The sequence below is a fragment of the Amaranthus tricolor genome, chromosome 10, assembly GCF_026212465.1.
Source record: "Amaranthus tricolor cultivar Red isolate AtriRed21 chromosome 10, ASM2621246v1, whole genome shotgun sequence".
NCBI lineage: Eukaryota > Viridiplantae > Streptophyta > Magnoliopsida > Caryophyllales > Amaranthaceae > Amaranthus > Amaranthus tricolor.
This window is the reverse complement of record NC_080056.1, coordinates 11,409,685-11,433,271: the sequence shown is the minus strand read 5'-3', so window position 1 is coordinate 11,433,271 and position 23,587 is coordinate 11,409,685. Positions and strand designations below refer to the sequence as shown.

Genomic DNA, 23,587 nt, shown 5'->3' with positions numbered 1-23,587 from the left:
ATTCAATTAAACTTACCCTTAGATCATAAGATTGGATGGAACAACAAGAAATTTTTTTTTTCTTTTGAAGTGCCGAAACAAGAGGAAGCAAAGAAGAAATTTTCTGAATTTTGTGAGCTCTTGAAACAATTGAAATGGCAATGAAATTCAAGGAGACTAAAGAATTAATAGGTGATTTAAACAAGGATTATAATTGTGCCATAAACACAATTATAAGAGGAGTTACAAGACTCCTCCCATGCCATAAAACACACGGCCACTCTTCATTTTCCTTTAAATATTACTTTTTTTTTGTATTAATTAATTAAGTAATATTATATTATTGTTAAAACAGCAAAGAAACGTCCCGCGATAACATCGTACGCGATAAAACTCGTTACCGTTAAAATTAAACTTACTTTATTTCTTATAATTAACTATATAAAATAATATAATTTAATATTACTTATTTATTTTATTTTGTTATACTTTATTTTATTATATTTTATTTATTTTTAAACCCGATAAATTACGGGGTGTTACACCGGTACCAAGCACTAGGAGCCTGTTTGAGACCACAAAGAGACTTACGAAGAAGATAAACATGATCAGGAGGAGTAGAATCACGAAAACCCATAGGCTGATGCATGTAAACAGTCTCAGTTAAATGACCATGTAAAAAAGCATTCTTAACATCAAGCTGATGAATAGACCAAGACCTGGAAAGAGCAATACTTAAAACGATGCGAATAGAAGCAGGTTTCACAACCGGACTAAAAGTCTCATCACAATCAATGCCTTCCCTTTGAGATTTACCATCACCGACAAGACGCGCTTTATAGCGCTCAAAAGAGCCATCGGACTTGGTCTTGACACGAAACACCCACAAAGACCGAATGATATTAGCATTAGGAGGACGCGGTACCAAATCCCAAGTATGATTCTCAATTTAGGCATCAAATTCCTCTTTCATAGCTAACTTCCAGTTCGGATCACGAAGGGCGTGAAGGGGAGATTTGGGTAAAGGTGAAAAAGAAACAGACAAAGCTTGGGAGTAGTATTTGGGATTGGGTTTGAAAATACCATGTTTACTTCGCGTAGCCATACCGGTTGGTGAGGATGAAGAGTTGGAAGATGAGGAATGAGGGGGTTGAATGATTGGGCTGCGTGAGGCAGGCCCAATAGAGAAGGGGGAGGAAGAAAGAGGCTGGTGGACTGGGCTGCGTGAGGCAGGCCCAGTTGAGGGAGGGGAGGAGGGAGACTGGATTTGCACGGAACTGATTTGGGTGGGCTAAGAGGGGCTGGGCTGCGTGAGGCAGGTCCAGTTGGTGAGGGAGAGGATGGAGATTGAGGGATGGTAGTTGGGCCGGACAGGGAGATGGGCTCAGTAGCTGAAGGAGGCTGGCAGAGAGAGGGGGAAGCAGATGTTGGGCTTAAAGAGGGATTAGGCCCAGAAGGTTGTGTATGGGCTTTTTGGAGCAATTGAAAGGGAATATTATCATCTAAGAATTGGTAGTTTGGTGGAGATGAAGAAGGTGATTGAGAAAAAGGAAATGTGGTCTCATCAAAAAGAACATGCCGAGATATAATGATTTTACGGGATGAGAGATCATAACACTTGTAACCCCTATGAGAAGAGGGATATCCTAAAAATACACATGGAGCGGAGCGTGGTTGGAGTTTGTGGATAGTAGTAGAGGGAAAAAGAGGAAAGAATAAACACCCAAAAACCCGTAGATGAGTATATGTGTGAGACTTACGATATAGAACATGAGTGGGAGTGAGATTACCATGAAGTTTAGAAGGAAGAATATTGAGGAGATAAGTGGCCGTGTTTAAGGCGTGAGGCCAAAAAGACGGAGGAAGGGAAGCATGACATAAAAGAGTGCGAATGATGTTATTGATGGAGCGAATTTTGCGTTCGGATTTACCATTTTGAGAGGATGTGTAAGGACAAGAAAAACGAAGTGAAATGCCCCGACTAGTACAAAATTGACGAAACATATTATTGTCAAATTCACCCCGTTATCACATTGAAAAGATTTGATATTAAGCTCAAATTGGGTGTTAACAAAAGCATTGAAATTCACAAACACATCATAAACTTGAGATTTGTGAAATAAAGGAAAAGTCCACAAAAATTAAGTATAATGATCAAGAAAAAGAACATAGTATTTATATCCCCATGAACTAGAAATTGGAGATGTCCACAAATCACTATGAATAATATCAAAAGGTTTAGTACTCATAGACATAGAATTAACAAAAGGTAATTGAATGTGTTTCCCTAAAGGACAAGAATGACAAAAAAAATGAGAATTTTTATTACATTGAATTAAACGAGAAGAATACAAGGAATTTAAAATCGCATTGCCCGGATGTCCTAAACGGGAATGCCAAATACTAGAAGAGATAGCGGAAAAAGCCGATGACGTGGAAGTCGAAGAAGAAGCTCCATGTGTAGAGGGAAAGGGATAAAGATCACCCGTGCTATTAGATCTCAGAACGATGCTCCCTGTGGCCAAATCCTTCACAGAGAAGCCAAAAGGATCAAACTCAATAGAAACATATTATCATGAGTGAATTTACAAACAGAAATAAGATTTTTAATAAGCTTAGGTGCATGTAAGACATTTTTGAGAGTAAGAGATTTTTGGGAGGAAGGAAAAGAAATATGCCCGTGACCATGAACTGGAATTAAGTGACCATTACCGACAACAATAGCATTATTGAAATGATGCTTTAAAGGAAAATAAGGAAGTAAATTACCTTGAGAGCGAGTCATGTGGGACGTGGCACCGGTATCCATATAAAAATGCTCATCCGAAGTAGACAAAGAGAAAGTGTTCATAGCATGATCGATGTCCGTAGGAATATAATTCATAGAAGCATTAGTCCCGGTGTGATAACTTTGTGCCGGACGTGGGCCAAGAAGTCCATTAGAAAATCCATTGTTTGAAGAAGGAGGAGTAGCCCAAGATGTAGTGGGAAAGGGGGCAGCAGGCTGGGCCCAAGTGTTGCAGGCCCAAAAAGGCCATCCAGAATAATAAGGAGAAGGAGAATGAGGTGGGCCAGGCAGGTTTCTGTTGGGCCGAAATTGATGAAAAGCAGTGGGCCTGTGGGAATGTGTCCATTAACTGATATTTGCTATACAAGGTAAATAATATTTATTCCTTTTTCTTTTGTTCACGTTTTTATCCAACATGAATTTTATGATAAGGTTTATAATGAGGCAGTTCCATAACAACACAATAATATTATCCAATTCAATGATTATTCTGGGGGAGTGTAGAGAGATAATAATGCTACGTGGTGAATAATCGTATGTCATACACATTATGGTGTAGTGAGTAACCACTAATGAATTGTAAAACGAATGCACATGAATAATAAAATCCCATGTATTTGTGAATGAGATATGAAAATCCCTTTCTAATCTCATAAATCTTGTTACTATACTTTTAACAAAAATTTTTATATGAGAGGAAACTCTCGTGATGAAACAATCTCTATTTTTTGATTCTGAAATAGTCTTTATTAATATAAAACTCGTGCAATGTATGAAGTTTTAAGTATAAGATATATATAAAACATGTGCAATTTTTAAGATTTTTATTGATATATTTTCAAAATTTACTAATCAAATAAACAAATTTTAAAAGGCAATGTTAAGATTTTTATTGACTGCAATAAAAATAGTTTGCAAAAAATATTGTTTAAATAATTTAGGAAATTCTTTTCCAACTAAAAATACTATCCATTAGGCATATTATTTGCAAAAACATTTGAAGTAAGTTCATATAATAGTAATGATAACATCATTGTAATTAAATTTGTTTAATTTAAAAAATCTTTTAACCACAAATTATGTCATTTATCAAGTCAAAAATTATGTTTTGAAATTTATTTCATAAATAAAATTGACTCTAATAGAAGATTTTCAATGATATTGTTGTAATTGCTTTTTTTCTTTTTTTAATAAACTACCATTTTTAGATGTGGTTTTAATTAAGGATCCACGTCAAAATTTGACATCCAATAATTTTGATCCATTTAGCAAATGACTATGAACTATGAGACTGCCATTTGTCATTTTACAACAAAAATATGAAATTGTATGATAGGGTTGACCTATGTAAATTTAATGTCTTAAATTGATCACTTATAATTTTAAATTGATCAATTACAGAATTGAGCTAATTATATTAATTTGTCTAATGTCAAGACAATCTCAAACATCATGAGTTGTATTTGTAAACTTTCAAGGATTTAAAAATTTGACTATATTTCCATTTCACAATTTGCAATATAAAAGTGTTGTTAGGTAAAGAATCTTTTCCCTGGATATAGTTAATTTACAAAATAATTCCCAACTTATGTTGCAGGGAAACTTATTTTCCAATATACTGTCCACGTGGTATTGTTTTTTTTTTCAAAAAAAAAAAAATTTGCAGCATTGAAGTATATATCGGTTTCCTTCAAAGCCTAAATTGCCATATTAAATAGTGGTTTATAAAAATTAAAATTTTTTTTATAAAAGGGCAAACCGCGACCTCACATGGCGGTTTTATCTTTGTTAAAAAATTTGTGCATTAGGTAAATCGCCATCTCAGGTGGCAGTTTGTCCTATGCCCTTGCTACACTTCCATTGTTCTTTCAACTTTCATAAATATGTAGCATAACCTGCATTAAACTAGTTCAACACTATCTACTCCATAATAATCAACTAATAACCAACTTGATTCGTAAACATTTATGAAAAAAACGCGCATATATATTACAATCATCCAAAATGATACAAGAAGTTCAAGATACATAAAATAGTCCTCTAAAGTCCTATTAAACTACAATCCCCGCCCCCGTTTGCTGCATGCACCGGTGGATGAGGATGGTGTAGACTTGTCAGCCTCTGCAATGACATCAACAGCAAGGTCTCGTCTTTGACTAGCACGTTGATATGTATTGATCGTATGTGGAGGCGATGGATGTGAAGGAGTGGATACGGAAGCTGGAGGTACAAATGGCGACATAGCACCGGATGGTGATGGAGAACTGAAAGACCGACCTCGGGTAGATGAACGCCCCGAACCTCTTGAGGACCGACTACTTGATCCTCTAGAAGAGCTACCTCGGTGGCCCGAACCCCAAGAAGAAGGAGTGTGGAACTTCTCATCATCCCCAGCGGTGGGAGGAGTCTGAATAAGGTAATCATACTCCGCCTGACTCAATACATCGGTCAATGACGTGTTAATGGAGCCCAGGGTCTGAGTACATAGATGATACCCCACATCAACGGGCAATGTAGCGGCCCCGTGTATCGTGTCACTGCATTGTATAAGGACCGATCTGATGCGCTCAGCCTGTATGTAATGAAGAAACTGTTAAAAGAATCACATATAAGTATTACTATATTTTGTGATTGTTAAAAGAAGACGTACCAGAAACGTAGAAGTAGGATGGTAATGCAATCCTGACTGTGCAAATGTGGTGTTCGTGATGCGTAATATCGAGATTTGCATGTACCACGACATGTACGCACCCAAGCTCTGACCGGTGTAGTCCTCTCCCTGAACTAATCGAGATGCTTGGTCATTCCTCACATCTACATGCGATCTATGTCGTATGATGTAGTTTTTGTCCCCAGTCCTCCTAAATCCACAAATGCCACATGTGTTCCGAGGACGCGTCACCGGACGTCCCTTTCCACGTTTAGTTGAAGGATCCAGAACAACTGTCGGACCTGTCCAAGGAGCACATGTAAACATGTCCGAAACTGGTATAAAGGTCTTCTTATATGTGGATACGTTTTTTGTTGTACGAAACGAAGAGTCCACAAATGCATCATTTGAAATGTTAAGAACTCGACATACTGCAAGAACATGTGAGCAAGGTAACTTGAATATGGTGGGTTTCTGGCAAGAGCATGATGTAGCTGTGAGGGCAACCATGTAACATTTTCCACCTTTTCCTGTTATCTTGTTGCCATAACTAGTGGTGACCTCGAATATCCCACGTTGTGTGTCATATACCCTAATATCATGAAAGCGTGATACCTTTATAAGCTTAACATGAAAATAACTTAACATTTACAATCAACCAATCCATTATAAGCTTGAATAAGAACAATTATGATCAAGGAAATCAATTTGCAAATTGGAAAAAAAAATTAGGGTTAGAATGATACCTTTAAATAATGATGAGAACGAACAAGTAATTAAGGAGAAAATTGTAATGAAGTTGATTAAATTAGTTGAATGATTGATCTTGTGAACAAAGAAGAGATTGAGTGAAAGAAATATATATTTTTTTTAAAGGGAGCAGCAGCCGTGAGCACTTAAAGAAGCAGAGGCAAATGACAGATGTGAGTGAGTGGCTGTTTAAAGTAATCGACCTAAATTGCCATTTGAGATGGCGTTTTTGCCTATTTCTTTTTTTTTTTTTAATTTAAAATCCATTAATGCAAATCGCTATTCCAGCTGACGATTTCAATTTGTTTTCATACAAAATCGCTATGTTAGGTGGCGGTTTTGTATTAAAAAAGGAAAAAAATTACTTTAGAATGCTGTTGTATGTGGACAGTATTTAGGAAAATACGTTTCTGAACTAGGTAAAGTGGGAAATATTTTTTACTTGGGCAATATTTAGGGAAAAGGTTCTATAATGAGATATGTCTTGGACTACAACTTTTATAGAAAATTTGAAAAAATTAAGATTATTTAACAACTTTATTCAAAAAAAAAAGCTTCGTTCAAACTTTATTCCCAAATAAGCGTCCTTGCCTCCAAACCTAGGCTTGGTGTATACTCGGACTTACGAACAACGAATTATAAAAAATGGTCAAAATTTTAGTTAAGAGACATGTCGCTGTTAATAACAGCGACCTAATGTTTGACTGGTCAAACATAATGTCGCTGTTACTAACAGCGACATATCCCTTAACCTGGTTTGACTTTTGTTGATCTTTTTGTATGATTTAAACTAACCGTTGTAAAATTGAAAATTAGTCGTTATGAAGTTGAAAATAGCCGTTGTTATTATGTTCTATAAATAAATCCATCATCTCCCTACTTCATTGTATCCAAACTCCATCATTCTTGTTCTAGTTAATCGATTTTGAAGGTAACATAAAGTATTATGTTAGTATTATTCTCAATTTATAAATGTTAATATTATTTTTGAATGTTTACTTATATTACTATATCATATGTGTTCCGTAGATGTCACAGGAGCATTCTATTGAAGAGCTTTGTGATTGTGGTTATGAAGTTAAGATTAATACAAATTGGAGCAACGTCGATCGTGGCCGTGATTTTGTTGATTGTCCTTTCTACTTGGATGAAGGATTCGGATGTACGTACTTTAGGTGGGTTGCTCCGAAGGGTACCAAATTGCTTGAAAAAGAAAAACAAGAGCTTAAAGATGAGGTATTGAATCTCAAGAGACAAATAGATGATATGGAACATAGGAAAGAAGAGACTGAAAGAATTATGAGAAAGTTGAAGAAGCAATATTAGTTAACGGCGGTGGTTTAACTTAACGAATGAACTATGTAATTTGATATGGATTTGTTGAACATGAATGAAATTGTGTTGAATTTTCGAGAGCATTTTCCCTATTTGAATATGATTGTCTGTTTGTTTTTGATTAAATTCATACTGCATTCTTGGCAAAATGATTCATCGCCGAAAACTCTGAGTACTTAACATCATTTCATTCATCATAAACATGTGATAATACAATAAAAATATATACATCTACATATATATTACAAATTATACACAAAAGTCCAAATGTTACAAATATTGAATATGTACAAATGTTCAATATATACAAAATGTCACTAATGTTCAATATATACAAACAGTATACTAATGCTAATACTCCTGCTGTACCCTATCTAACTGTGACGGTTTATGACGCCTCCTACGATAGTAAGAGGCCGTCGCATGACGCTCGGGTAGGGGAGGTGATTGATACTGTGATGATCCAGCACCCTGTGAGGACCCGGCACCATAGTCGGGGCACGTTAAGTCTACCTCCTTAAGATGAACGTCGACATGATGAGGAGATGACCCTTGCTCGTCCATAATGGTGTCGGGCACAGCGACTTCTGGAATGAAGTGTTGAAACTGCGTCCCTAGGAGTATGCCTTGGGCAATCTCCCGTACAGGCTCCTCTTGAGTGGAGCTGATGACAGATGCAATTCCATGTGCCTGCATTAAGACTGAAGTATTAATAAAATGTATAACATGTAAATTCTATGGATAATAATCAACGTTGAAGAATACTTACAAAGTGTGTCATCGTCGGTGTTGTGGAAGCGTATTGGGCTGCCGCGATGATACCTCGTGGTGTCATCCATCGACGAGTGATGAAGGGGAACCACGACATGTAATCCGCCGAAGTAGGTGCGCCTACAGCCTCGATCGGCGCACCTTGGGCTAGCAGCTCCAGCCTGTGATCCCAACGAGCTATATGGAGCCAGTTGATCTCCAACCAGTTCTTGGGCTCCCGACCCTTGCAGCGGGATGCCTTGTACCATCCCAAATTGGCGCAGTACGCGCTCAGAGAGATGCACTTCGACTATGACGAAGTGAATGTAGTAAGATGACGGAACTAATTGGTAGTACAAACTAGGAATTTGATGAGATTAATTGAAGGATTGAAGTTGATTTTAATGGTGGAAAGAAGAGGGAGATTTTCGTAGGTTATTAGGGCTCTCAAAGAAGTAAAGTGAAATGAGGAAGAAGGAGGTAACAGCGACTTGACCCTAGACTAAATTTTTGACCATTTCTTTCATTTCGCTGTTAGTAAGTGCAAGTATACACCAAACCTAGGTTTGGAGGCAAAAACACTTATTTTGAGAATAAAGTTTGAACGAAACTTGTTTTTTAAATAAAGTTGTTAAATAATTTTATTTTTTTCAAATTTTCACTTTTATACTAGTCCATCAACCTCGATGACAAGCCCAATCTACCAAACTCAAACCTAGACAAAAAGAAATCTAAAAACAAATCCCAATTACCGAAAATTCCCAAATTCTCAAAATCAATCAAAAGAATCAAATCCCTAATTTCACCGACCTCTTCCCTCAATTTCCCCTCTATCTCCTCTTCAGAGCTCTAATTTCTCCGACCTTCTGCATCTTCATCAATGGAGGATAACACTTCCATAACCAGCACGACGACAGGTAAGCTCTACACAGTCGCAAACTTCATTGGTGCTAGCGTAGTTTCCGCGTTTTTCTCTTCTTTAGAACGATGTTCTTGCATCAATCTTAGTACTTCTGATAATGATGAAGAAGAAGATGCTATGGATCGTGGCTTGATGTTCAACAATTCTACTCGTCATGATGATCCTCGTTTTGCTCTTCCTGCTCCTACTACAACTATCGTTTCCTCTAATCCATCTCCATCCTTTGATTCTCTCCCTGTTTGATCGAGTGGATTGAGATTTTCTTCGATGCGAGATGATGATAAAGAAGTATGTGTTGATGATTTGTGTAATTAGTCTCGTTTTCTGTTGATTTGATGATGATACTTGCGTGATGTCGGAAAAAGCATTCAATTGTTTCTGTTTCTTTTTTATTTGATGCTGAAATGTTATGGTATTGATTTAGGTTATGATGATTTTGAAGCTTGATCAAATCAATTGTATGGTAATGTATCTGCTTCTCTATTAATTATGACATTATAGATATGGAATTGGAGTCATGTTGCGTTAGATCTTTTTTTGTTATGCTAGTTGACTAAAAAACTTAAGTTGTTTAACAAGAACAACTTTGCAGAATTTCAAAACAAACACAAGATCAGAAGTTAGGTATTTTCATGGAATTTAGGAACTAATGAAGAAGATTGAACAAGTTAATACAAGATATTAAAACATAAAACAAATGATAGTCAAATTTATCGACATTTGTACACTGAATTTTCTTGGTGGTGATCTTTCAATTTTATCTATGAATGTGCTTGGAGTTCAAAACTATAATATCTTTAGAGTAAGAGCGATAAGTTTGATCACTGGATGTGTTTTTCTATGGTTAAAGATTGTACAATACATGTTAAAAGGGTTGGTATGTATAGCAAAAGCACATAAAACTGAATAATGGTTGAAAGTAAAACTTGCTCAAACGAGCATGGAAGGTGGTCACACGCGTAGAGACCTTACTTAGCCGAGCACCTAAACAGCTAAATTCTGCCTGAGCAGTTGCTAACTGCTTGTCTGATTGTAGTAGTTGCTCATCTAAGCAACTGGCTATCCTTACTCACCACCTCAATTGGATCAAACGTTTGCTGAGATACTAGTCGTCCATGCAAAATAAAAAGCAACTTATTGACTTCTCATGAGCCATTTGCTCATCTGACCATCATAGTGCGAAAATATGCTTTCGATCATGGTTGCACTAACAGTCTCGAAATGGTTTAAGAAGTGAATGCAGATGATTTTGTGGTCAATACTGCTTAGTTGTGTAATCTCCAAAATCTTTATGATACAGCGCGGTCAATGCCGGAGAAGTTCAGAAATCAGGCATGAACTACCTCGTACTGATTTGTAAAGGTGGTTTTCATTTATGGAATGATATAGGGGTGTTTATTAGCCTCGTGCTGGCTTCTTCGTAAGTTGTCGTGTTTAGTTTCAGAGAGTCAGAAGTGGACACATAGAGATAGAATGTGGTAAAATGAAAAGGGGAACCATCTGTTAGATTTAGGGAGCAATGGGTAGTATTTACGACATACTAGCTTATCTTTAGAATGGTTTTTATGATTTAAGTATTATTTAGCTGGAATTGCTGGTCTAAAACAAAAACTGATCACACGGATAAATGCAGGATGGAAATTTAGGCTAGAAGATGTGTTAGATTTAGGCAACCCTAAGGTGATCGTATGGGGAAGACAATTTTGTTCACTATGAGAAGCTCAGGAATTTGGAAAAACATGACGCTCAATGTTTAGTCGACAAGTTATCTTTATTTCGTCTAAAATGCAATTGAAGTTTAGAAATCAAGTATGTGTTTTTGTGTCTGAATTTTGAAAGTACTACAAATTGGGTCTCTTGGGATTTTTTGATAGAAATTTCCATCAGCTGTTTAGCTCTTACAAGACCTAAAAGGATAAATTTGGCCCTGCAACCCATACACTTTTAATTGTTTTGTTAAGTTCAACTTCACTGACTTCAAATCGTAGTGCAACACATCGTTGCATTACCGTATCAGAAACGTATCGTAAAGGTTTTTGAGCTTACTACGATTCAGGCCAAGGCAACCACTGACCATATGCATCGACTCTTGAGACTAGAGTTGAAAATATTTGCAAAGTTTTGCTACTATCTTCACAGACTCTTACTGAGCAGTCTGGTGTTATGATCTGATGACACTATGAAATAGTGAAAGTGGGTGACTTGGTTTTTTTGCTTTAGAACTCGTATGCCTGTCTGTGGCACTCTCGAACCGAACAAAATTTCATGGCATCCAAAATGCAGACTCGTACTGAGTAGTCTGGTGTTACTCTTTCATAAGCCAAACAATTTGACTTGTACCCTAACACACTATATTCCTTCTGTCCCGGTCACACATTATTAGGACCCCAGAATCTAGTAACTAGCTTAAAGTTCTCATTAGATCAAATGGATCTTTCTCCTCCTACCCAAAAGCACTCCACTTCTTGAATTTTAGAAAAATTTAAGCGAAAAAATAAAAAAAATGAAGATAATAAGCGAAAATGTAAACGTTTTCCAAAAGTAAGCATCCGAACCCCAAAGCTGTGCTTTGGAGCTGTTCGCAGTTAGTAACTGCGAACAGCTATAAAAGACAAAAGAGCTGTTCGCAGTTAGTAACTGCGAACAGCTATAAAAGACAAAATAGCTGTTCGTAGTTAGTAACTGCGAACAGTTTAAAAAACACAAAATAGTTGTTCGCAGTTAGACTGCGAACAGCAAAAAGACAAAATAGCTGTTCGCAGTTACTAACTGCGAACAGAAAAAAAAAAAAAAAATTTTTTTTTTTCTGTTCGCAGTTACTAACTGCGAACAGCTATTTTGTCTTTTTTTGACCTGTTCGCAGTTACTAACTGCGAACAGCTCCAAAGCACAACTTTGGGGTTCGGACGCTTACTTTTGGGAAACGTTTACATTTTCGCTTATTTGCTTCATTTTTTTTAATTTTTTCGCTTAAATTTTTCTAAAATTCCCACTTCTTTCTATTCTTCCGCTGTTTATAGATCACCTATAGGAGTGTTCAATGGGCCGGATAAGGGTCAAGTTGGGCTTAAGTAAATATAGGTCCGGTTGAATAAGTGCCTTTAAACTTATTATGGGCTTTAAATGGCCAGGGCTTTGAAAGTCCGACCCAACTCGGCCCATTTTTATTACTAAATATTATTTTAATCCCCATTTATCAACTTATAGCAATTAAATTCTCATTTATAATAATTAAATTGAAAAAATATATATATGAGTCATAAACATTGTCATTTATAATATTTAAATTATACATTAGTTATGCTATTTACAAAGACCCATTTTCGACCCTTATTGAATCCTCTTATAGCCAGCTTTATTTTAATTATATTAGAGCCCGTTTTAGGCTTGGCCCATTTTTTATCCGATCCTTACAAAGTCCTTCTAAAAATGGACCGGAAAAGGGCTCAAATTGGGGGGCTCGACCCATTGAACACCCCTAGTCACCTACAACACATTATTAACTGTAACTTGGTAATGACATTCCATTACAACATTTTATTACTCAACAACATTTCATACCCCGCTCTTATGTGTGGGGTTGATAGAGTCATTTGTACGCAATCTAATTTTTGTTAGCAATAACAAAGAACTTGTTTTTTATTCATCCTTAGTACTATGTGTATATGCACATAATTTAGGGTGTGTTTGACAAATGATTGCTAACTGAAGTTGTTGGTTGATTTGACCAGTTTGAAGTATTAGTTGATTAGTTAGTTGGTTAAGACAATTGTTTAAGCCAAATGTTACAGAAGTGTTCGGTAAAAGTTAATTGTTGGCTTTTTACTAGAGAATAGCTACCCTTACCCTTTACATGAGACCTTCTGATCTCTATCCTAGGTAAGACCCACTTCATGACATTGGTATAATTTTGATGACATTGGTGTAATTTTGTGTCCGCAGTTGGGATTGTTTGTCTCGGTGTTATTTTGGTACTCCCATGTTCACATTTCAATGTTTGATTATTTAATGGTGAGACAATGGACAAATCCAAAATAAATTTATTACCTAGATCAATATCATATGACTTTCATTAGCATGGTGTAATTAGTTGGAAACGTCTTTGTCAAAGCGCCTAAAATGTCGTGATTTCGAACACTAAACATCATTCTATCATACTACTTTATTTTTCATGACCCAGGCCATCTCTCATGCCAGCCCAAGTCTAGATACACCCCTGGGTGAGACTACTGCAGACCGTAGTAGTGCACACTGCATATCATATTAAGAAACATGATCTCGTAGGACATTTGATTTTCAGTTTCGCTAGATCTTGGTTTCTGAAAGATTTAATTTTTATTGATGAACCAACTTCTTACAATGATAAGATGGATACTTTATGTGATCCAAAACATCATGCATTCAGATTTATGCATAGATAGACTTTTCCCTTGATTGATGCACAACCATGTCTACCAATAATATTCATTATCTAGTTTTTTTTTACACATTTTTTTATGAGATTGTTTCACTATGAGACGCATTTTTTACATGGTTAAATAGCTTAATAACACAAATTATTAATATATAGACCTTTTGTTTTGAGGTCTTGTCACTGAAATAGAATCTCTCACAATAGTAGATTGACTTCTGCCTTGATTTAGAAACCTATGCATGCCCATGTTTTAGTAATAGGTTTTATGTTGGACATTTAAAGTATAATAGGTATACTAAGTAAAAAGTATAATAAGTTTTAAGCCTTTGGCGGTAATAGGCCCAAATAAGCATTTTCTTGGTTTTGGCAGAAATTTTTTACGACTCGTTTGAAAGTGACGACTCATCGCCTTGGTAATGAGTCATCGCTTTCAAAAGCGACAAGTCGTTGCTTTCTTCTGAAAAATGTAGGTTTGAGATTTCTTTCTTTAATTGACGGTTAGGATAATTAACCTATTTGTCCCACTAACATGTCACCAATTAACATGGGAGAGTGGTGTAATGCATGGGATCACGTCCTATATAAGGAGGTTAACGGATTAGGATTTGACACATTTTTAATTAGGGCTGAATAAAGCTTGATCTAAACCATAAACCAAATTGGATTAAATTGGAATTTTAGTATTTGGTCTGGTCTACAGTTTAAATTTTCTGGTTTGGTTTTTTTCAAATTAAATCACGGTTTACAGTCTGGTCTCGGTTCTTTTTATTTTTTGGACCAGACCGAACCGCAAACCATACTATGGTCAAAAATCATAATTTTGTATTTAAAAAATTAAGTTGCTACCTAGATATTTTAAGATGTAGTTATTTTTATATAGTAATATATACTTGAATAATGTTGATGTTATCAACTAATTACAAATTATTATATTTATTAATTGTAGGTGTGAAATATTTGCATAAATACATGTATTAAATTGGATGAAAATATAAAAATAAAAAACTGTAGACCAGACCAAATCGGACCGTTATAAAACGGTTTGGTCCGGTCCGGTCTGGTGATTTAAACGGTCCAGTCCGATCCGAAAAATTTTCAAATCGAAATTTCTAGTTTGGTCTGATTTTAGTGTCAGACCGAACCATGTTCACCTCTACTTCTAATCACACTTAAAGTGAAATTTCTGACCTTTTTGCTGCTCATATTTTCTCTATTGGTTTTTGATGCTTATAGGAAAATTAACTAGTGTCTCGATTTAGTATCAAGATCCGGTAGACAGTATTGTCTAAAAGATCTTCAATTCTAGAGTTATTTTATTTCAAGTTCTTCATTTCATCCGCAGGTTAAAGTTTCTAGTATTTTATAGTAGGTTGTCAAGATTAATCTTTGTTTTACGGTGCTCGTAATCTCTTTTCCTATCAATACAAATATAAAAACATATAACTGCACTTTCAAGAAATTGAGTTAAATTCAATTGTGAATAGACCTGTAAAAATAGTCATAGTCTGGTAGACGGGTTTTGAGTCAGCCACTTTTGTAACTGATCGAGTCATGTCGGGTTTGTGTTGGGTTTAGCTCGACCCAATCACCCAACGAGTTAGAATATTTTAAAAATATTTTATCATTGATTTTTTCAAAAACATTATATAAAGTAATTTTTGTTTTTTTTTTAAAAATTTTCTTATAAAAAAGAAACATTTGATTTTAAGGCTACACTATATAAATGTACTTGAAAAACGAAAAATGATAAGATATATAATGGGTCAAAAATAGTTAGGCAGACGGATTTTCGGTCACTCTGATCAGGTCGCGTCAAATTTGTGTTGGGTCTTGGTCGTTCCAACGAGTCACGATTTTTTTAAAATACTTTATTATCCATTGATTTTTTTCCCAAAATATATATAAATTATTTTAAAAATTTTTGAAGAAAATTTTTTCTTGTTAAAAGAAAGAAATATAACGAATTTAAGGCTACAACACGGAAATATTGATTCAAAATACAAAAAAGATAAGAAATATAGTGATCCAAAGTTTTAAAAACGGGCCAAAATAATCGGGTCATATAATCGAGTTTGATCCAATTTTTTCCCTTATTTTCAGATTCGAGTTAATTTGTGTTAAAAGTTGAAAATTTTGAGATATAACTCACTAATTTCAAATCAAATTAAAATTTTGACCTTTCTAGCTATGAAGTGTGAAACTGAAAGAAGATTTGAAAATTTTAACTTGTTATAAATTAGATAAGCCCTTTTAGGTAAATATGAATGTGGAAAATTAATAGAAGTTTTGGAAGTTGACTGTTTCCGGAGAAACTCTTGTGTGGACTTGATGCACACTAAAATAGTGTGGATCAAATTTTAACACTCTTATTTTTACTCTCTTCACTTTTTACTATGTACTTCAAAATAACTGAAAAAAAAACTTAATTTTAATTTTATTTTTTAAATTTTTTTAAATTTTAATTTTATTTTTTTATTTTAATTTTTAAAATTTTAAATTTTTTTTAGTTTTTAAAATTTTTTAATGAGTAGAGTGGATTTTAAGGAGTATAAGAGTAGAGTAGAGTAGAGTAGAGTAGAGCGGAGTGAAGTGGAGTGGAATGAAAGAGTAAAGTGGAGTGGAAGAGGAGAGTGTGAATATTGGTCCACACTAATATTACTGTGGACTAAGTTCATACTAGACTTAATCCTGTTTCTGATGCTTATAATCTTAACTCTCAAAAAAGTGTTTAATTTGTTGCTTTGTATTTTGTATACGTAAAATAAACAAGACATTCCTCTTATTAATTATGATGATATAGTATGGTAAATAAACAAGATTTTCAATACAGTTTGTTAGTGCAAAACCAAAACTAAAACTCAATGCTCATATAATCGTATACATTTTTCGAAAGTTTAGCTTTTTTTACGAGATAACTCGTGTTTTGTTTAAAATTTACCATATTTTTTCTTTTGACGAAACACATGTTTTGATTACGGTTTATGAAAGTTGACTTTTAGGTTAAATATTACTTTGACAATTGAGAAAATATAGTATAGAAAATTTTGTAATGTACAAATTTATTACTATAAAATATATAAAAATATAATTTCAAAAAATAATGCAAGTATATATTATTGTGGTTAAATTTATTGAATATGTGACTTTTTAAAGCAAATACTCCCTTCGATCTTTTAATTTAGTTCCATTTTCTTATTTGGCAAAACCTTTGAATTAGTCCCATTTCTATTTTTGGCAATCCTTTTTACTTAAATACCCTTAGTTCACACACGTAATTACGAATTTACCCCCATAAACCCTTAAATACCCTTACTTAAAAATACCCAACTACCACCTTTTACATGGACCCCACACAATCCTTAATATGCGTGCCCAAGGAAATGGGACTAAATTAAAGGATCGGAGGGAGTATTAAATATTGATTTTTTTTAAATTATTTATCGAATACATCACTTTTTCATCAATTACACATCAAATTTTAAGTTAGGTATATATAATTTCTACAATAAATTATATAAATAATTACCTAATTTAACTCCAATTTTAAAAAAAAGATTCAAATTAGGTAAATATTATCATGTAATCAACTATCATCTCTATTTGTCAAGGCTCCCTAAGTATGACATTTGTCATCTTTCAATATTTTTATTAGTATGATGTATATAATGATGATTGTTATCCTTTTTGCATTTCTAAGGAGAAAGTCAATTTTCTAATAAAATGCCCCATTTTAAAAATAATTCAAAAATTGAATAGAACCTCAATTATATTTGCTCTGCCACGGCTTTAACCAACATATCATGCAGACATACGTGAATCAATGATTCATGTGTACAAAATACAAATAGCTTTTAATATTTTGTAGTATGATATAACATGATCGAAATACATTGAGTATGATGATAATAATGAATCGTTTATAGCTGGTAATGTAATATCGGGTAGTCGCTTACACACGCCAAAGAACGTATGGTGCTCTATGCTTCATTGTCTATGCATTAACTCTCTAAATTTGTTATTGTTCAATAGCTTTAATATTTCTGCCATGCAACAAGCTGGCAATAAGCTTAAATGAGCTTAAGCTACTTGATGCCACATAAATAGTAATACCATCTAACTTGTAAGTATTTGGGACACTTTAGTAATCACCTGAAAGAGACAGTCAAAGTAATACAAAAACTAGGACTATACTATACTTTGTTCAATACTATGACCAAAATTTGTGTTCCAAATTTCCATCTTTACAAAAATCGAACGATTTTACAACAAAAGTTTCAACTTTAACTCGGAGCGAAAAGGCGATGAAAATAAACCAAATACATGCTCGCTATCTCTGGGTAAAAAAAAAACGAATTTTTATTTACATAGGTTAAATCCCAATGAGTCCCGCCCAGAGGCTGTATTTTATAACCCAAAAAATTGTATCCTTCTCAGCTTGATGGAGTAATACTGGATGTTGACTAGCAACCAAACAGGAACATGGGTTCATCTGTACTTTCAGCACCGGCCAAAGGATCATGCCCCATCGACAATTTTTCCTTTCCGCTTAACCCAAACGTCGCTGGGCCTAACCATGGGGTCGACTTTCAAATGGCGGACAGGACAGGAGACTTTAAATCATTGTATAACCCACCAATTTCGGTATCAAATCCCACACAAATTTAAGAGGAAGAGATCAAAAATGGTTCCGCTCAAGACCCCACAAAGCTTATATTTGCTTCTATCACATGGATGTGCTATCTCCAAATAGCTAAAATTAAGCCCATGAATAACTTTTTTGGGCCCGATTGCGCAAAATTCTCAAGGGAAAATGAAGGGAATAATCATATGATTATGTTGGGATTTTCCCGAAATTCACATTCCATCATCGGCTAAACTCAGATCGCATTATAACGAGATTATGCGCGGATATCTGGCGTAGGCCCACCAGAAAAGTGCAATTCACCAACTGGATTTTAAACCTTTCTTGAAAAAAATGTTGAACCAGGAATTTCAATGGGGTACTGGTAGTCCGTAATTATGAAATGATCTGATCCTTCCATCCCATCCAGCAGTAACAATGACCATACCCCAAGCATCGGAGTATGCTCTGCTCTGACAAGTTTTCAGGAATCTGTACTCGGATTTGTGCATCGAAGATATTAGGCAAGGAGGGCTCTGAGAAACGAGCTTTTCCTCGGGCCATAATGCTGCACCTTTAGGATAATACAACTCCAAGAAGAAATCTTGCCCACAAGAAAAACGGGGTGGTGAGAAGTAAGGCCGCAAACCATGATTCAAGCCATTCAACGCACCACGGTGCCACTGATTTCTGTTGCTTTCGTTTTGTAACCCTGGCCAAGGGACTGCGATAGATGCGTAGGAAAGAAATCGCTCGGACGATGTTATCTTCTTTATGCGCGATGAGTCTGTGTAATCCTGATCATTGCATTTCCAAACGTAGACATTGGAATCTTCGGATGCAGCGACTATGTGCTTTCCATCGGCAGTGAATGATGCTGTGCAGTACGCTCCCGTTCTCCGATGCCCTAGAGAACATGAAAGAGACATTTGAGTCAATGAAGAAGCTAAGAAAGAGTTTTTCAACACTACAAAAATCAGAAATGATACCAATTCAAGATATTTCAAGGCAGTGAAAACTAGAGTAGAGAGAGAGAGAGAGAGAGCAAGGTAACATGATTTGCCAGTTAATTTGCATTTCAATTCACAATTTGCTAAAAATTACCCTAAAATAGCTCAGAACCCGTCATAATTCGCTTATTCTGATTCGCTAGAAGATTAGTGAGTACTGAAGCATGTGACACTGAGAGAGAGAGAGAGCTTACCCTTAAATTTGCTTATCAAATTCACACCTTGAAGAATCCTAACTTGTGAATCAGCACATGAAATCATCACTTTGCTTGGATCTTGAGGGAAGAACTGCATTGAAAACTTTATTAGAGAGCTACAACAAATTTCTTCCCCCTACTGAAATAAGAAAGGATTCACGTGATAAATTTGGGCTTGCACAAGACCCATACAAGAGGAGAGTTGACTGGATACGAACCTAATGAGGTTCCATCTTAAAACCAATTCGTAATAGGAGTTACCCATCAAACTTATATATTAGTCAACCTCTCTCTAATTTTTCAATGTGGGATCACATGTGGTTTATTTTCCAACAACAGAGAGGGAGACTTGTTAATGAGACAGGCTACATAAGACGTTTACCTGGAAGCCTGTTATCCGTTTCCCAGACGACTTTTTCTTATTGTGCAAAAAAATCTCAGCATCTAGCTCCAATTGATTATCTGAAATACAAAAGAAGCACCAGAATCCCATTGAGAAATCAACCCTTCAGATGATAGTTTAAATAAAGGAAATGAATCACATATAAACTTAGAAAATTCCCGTAAAACATAAAACTAAAATTAATAGCGTTATCGTAGGAAGTATTTTACAACATTTGTCACAAGACTAGGCTATCTCCGCCAACTATGTTTCTCCTTTATCTTTTCCAACAGGTCCGTCAACTACCAACCAGAAGTGGAGAACTAGAGTTTCTATGTTACTTATGAGAATCTAAGCTTTATTTGCGTCAAACAAACAACACTCAAGCAGATCTCAAAAAACTTATAAGATAAGAGCTCAAAAACAACAGTTGAGACAGTATTATGTTATACTTGATATGCTGTAAAGACGGCAACTCCCTGCAAGCGAGCCAATAATTCCACCCTGAAAGAAAAGCATTCCTCGACGTGAGTCAATAGCAACTCACGAGCACTTTCTGGCTAAAGAATAAGTTAATAAAGTTTCCAAATTCAAATGTACCTGGCCATCCGGGCGATAACAGACTGCGGTAACAATGTCTTTAGTTTCAATCCAATTGACTACTTTGCAATGAGATATTTCCCAAATACGAACCTTTCCATCTATAGACCCACTAATGAAGCAATTGTCATCAACCGGGTTATACTGAATACAAGTCACTGCATAAACACACTAACTTAGCAGATTATAAGAATATCGAGTTGCACACGACAAGACGCTTGAAGATAAGTACCGTAGTTATTATGAGGAAAGACATTAAGGCAATGATCGATCCCCACTCGCCACAAACGAACAGTTTTATCGACGGATGCAGACAAGAGACACTGCATCTTAAAAGAAAGAGATCAAATAAGTGATGTCTCAAAACACTCACGGTACTAAATGGTGGTAATGGAAATGACTTATAGTGTAAAATTTCATCAAAAGTTCCACATCATTCCCATGGTGATAAACTTTGATCAGACTTTTTCATTCTCATTACCACCATTTATTTCCATCTACCAAATGGGTCGTTAAAGACTTCAAAACCATACGTTCTATACAATTACTTACATCAATTTTAGACCAAGAAAGGTCCAAAACTTCACTGGTATGGCCTTGAAACTCATGCAGTGGCTTTTCCAATATCCGAAACACTTTCGGAGGAAGAATGACGCAAGCTGAATCGGGAATTCTCTTCAATTTACCGTTTTTCTCTTTATCAGTGCTAAGTGGTTCTAACTCCGAGAGATGGTTCATTGTGAAGTAAACACAGGATGGATCGGTTTCAGGGATGTCCAGCTCATTCGATCGATTATCCTCCACAACCTGCCACACTCGCACGATTCTGTCTTCCCCGGCACTAGCCAGGAATTGCCCGTCAGGACTGAATTTCATCGTTAAGATTGCACCCTCATGAGCTCGGAAATTCTGACCGTAATAAAGGGCTGAAAGCTCTTTCGACCGCTTTTTATTTTGATGCACCTTTACTCTCTGAATTCTGCCTCCAGCAGACGAATCATAACTACATTGTTCACATTCACTCTCCATGACACAATTAAAGCTACGCAGTCTGTTCAGCCACCATTTCGTCACCTTCTTCGTGGGCCCCACTAAAGGACTCATTGCCGGGTTTTTAACATGTGAAAGATCACTGCTCGAGGAAGAACTCAAACCGTGCTCAGATTGTTTAGCTCGGTTTTCACCACCTAAATTGAGCATTCCCTCATCCATACTCTCTTTACAAGTCAAATTTCCACAGAATTCTGAATCACCAACAGAAAAGAAAGACATAGGTGACCTACTTGAAGAAAACTCACACTCAAAACTTGTATCTTTCAACATAACACCATTAAAATTTGCACTAATCCAATCATTTTCTGCATCATCACCAGAAATCTTATTTACATCGAACCCCAATCGATTAAAGAATTTACTTCGACGAGCCTGAACACTTTCGGGATTTTGTATCCACACATCAAATTGGGAACTACTAGAGACAGAACTGCCGGCTCCAGGGGCGAAATTGGAACAAAAACAATCGAAACCCGAATCAGAATTTGCAGAAATTTCCTCAAGGGCATCAAAAAATTGGTTTTCACCAGGATCATTACAGGTATCCATCATTTGCTTGAGCATGTCTCAACCCATCAAACCCTTTTACAAGTAACCAACTTTTTATAGCCCTTGGCAAGTTGGCAATGTTAAAACTGCTAAATTCCCTCCAAACAAGAAATCCCAAGTGAGGGAAAGATTTATAATATTATAAATAACAAGAAAAAAAAATAGTAGCAATTGCTATGTTAATGTAACATGTATATTCGCAAACTCCAAGAACAGTATTTTAACACCCAGAATTATTTTAGTCCAAAAAACAAACAGAAAAAAATTCTAAAAAATAAGCACAAAACACAAGCAATTCTAACAAGGATCCTGATCCAATAAACTCACTGAACCTGGTCTTTGACACCATAACACTCAACATGTTGACATGGTCAAATTAAACTTAATTAAAAATCCCCACTTTTTAGATATAAAAAGATATACTACTTGCATTTTGCAGAAAATGGGCACACCCAAAAAAATCCCCAAAATTCCAAAATATCCAGGAAAACTAAAAATCACAATCCCAAAAACACCCACTTGATAAAACATAGAATTCAATTGAAAGACACATATAAAATCCATAAAAATGGAGGAAAATTCAATTTTAACATGACAAACAAATCTGAAAAAATAGAATCAAAGGAGAAAAGAAGAGAATCTCAAATGAATTTATGAAATTGCCTTGAAATCAGAAGTGGGTTTGAATTGACCCAACATTTAGGAGTTGTATTTTGGAGCTATCTGTAATTCTGTATAGTTGATGGCTCCAGGAAAGAAGAAGAAGAAGAAGAAGAAGAAGAAGCAAACCAAAGCAAAGCATGCTACAGAACTATTGAGAAAAGGGAATTATAGTACATAGAAAAATAAAGGAAAAAAAAAGTAGTATAGGCACATAGGCAGTACTATTTGGAGAAAGTGATTTTTTAAATAATTTTTAATATTATTTTCCTCTTTTTGGTAATTTTTTACGGAGTTGAGAAATAAGAATTGTGATCTTGGGTTCGTGTAAAATGGAGGGTCCAAGGAATGAATGGGAGAAAATAAGTGGCAAGATTTGTGGATGGACAATTACTATAATTTTCTACTTGTAATTCTTATGTGTTGTGCTACCATATATTCTTTTTGATTGCAAAATCCTTTAAGCTTTAGCAAAATTATAAAACTAATTAAGAATTAATTTGACTGATTTTTTAATTATTATTATTATTATTATTATTATTATTATAGCTCAAATTGCTTAGTAAAAAAACTTTATAAAAAGTTGACATAAGATCGAGCAACAAGTTAAGCACCAACACCTTTTTAAATGTAAAAGACCGATCTATAAAAAAACGTAAGTCTTAAACCGGTGCTACTAGAATTAATGAAAGAAAACTAAGTAATTCTCGAAAGCATATTAAACGTTTTTCTCTCAACTTTCTAAAAGTAGAAAAACATTATTATTATTATTATTATTATTATTATTATTATTAATCTGGTAAATAATATATTATTATTTACCGGCCTAACTGCAAGAGTATGGAAGCAAGGATTATTATTATTATTATTAATATTATTATTATTATTATTATTAAATCTAAATGAGTCCATTCACAAGCTCTATCA

General features: G+C 35.1%; 1 protein-coding gene across 1 annotated transcript; it reads right to left on the bottom strand.

Moving 5' to 3' along the window:
* Positions 1-17,784: 17,784 nt before the first annotated feature.
* On the bottom strand, positions 17,785-22,903 carry LOC130825037 (uncharacterized). The gene is made up of 7 exons (XM_057690063.1): positions 20,951-22,903; positions 20,631-20,721; positions 20,399-20,556; positions 20,251-20,302; positions 19,799-19,878; positions 19,414-19,507; positions 17,785-19,116 (listed from the first exon to the last, which is right to left on the bottom strand). Exons 1-7 carry the CDS (start codon positions 22,013-22,015, stop codon positions 18,581-18,583), a joined length of 2,076 nt encoding a protein of 691 aa, XP_057546046.1. The 5' UTR covers positions 22,016-22,903; the 3' UTR covers positions 17,785-18,580.
* Positions 22,904-23,587: the final 684 nt, after the last annotated feature.

What these genes read in the sequence shown, in the direction of transcription:
- LOC130825037 (XM_057690063.1), bottom strand. Translation starts at nt 22,015, where the DNA reads ATGCTCAAGCAAATGATGGATACCTGTAATGATCCTGGTGAAAACCAA. An exon ending in AACGGATAACAGGCTTCCAG is followed by an intron (nt 19,508 to 19,798) that starts GTAAACGTCTTA and finishes TTTTCAATGCAG; the next exon opens with TTCTTCCCTCAAGATCCAAG. An exon ending in TTTGATAAGCAAATTTAAGG is followed by an intron (nt 19,117 to 19,413) that starts GTAAGCTCTCTC and finishes CATGTTCTCTAG; the next exon opens with GGCATCGGAGAACGGGAGCG.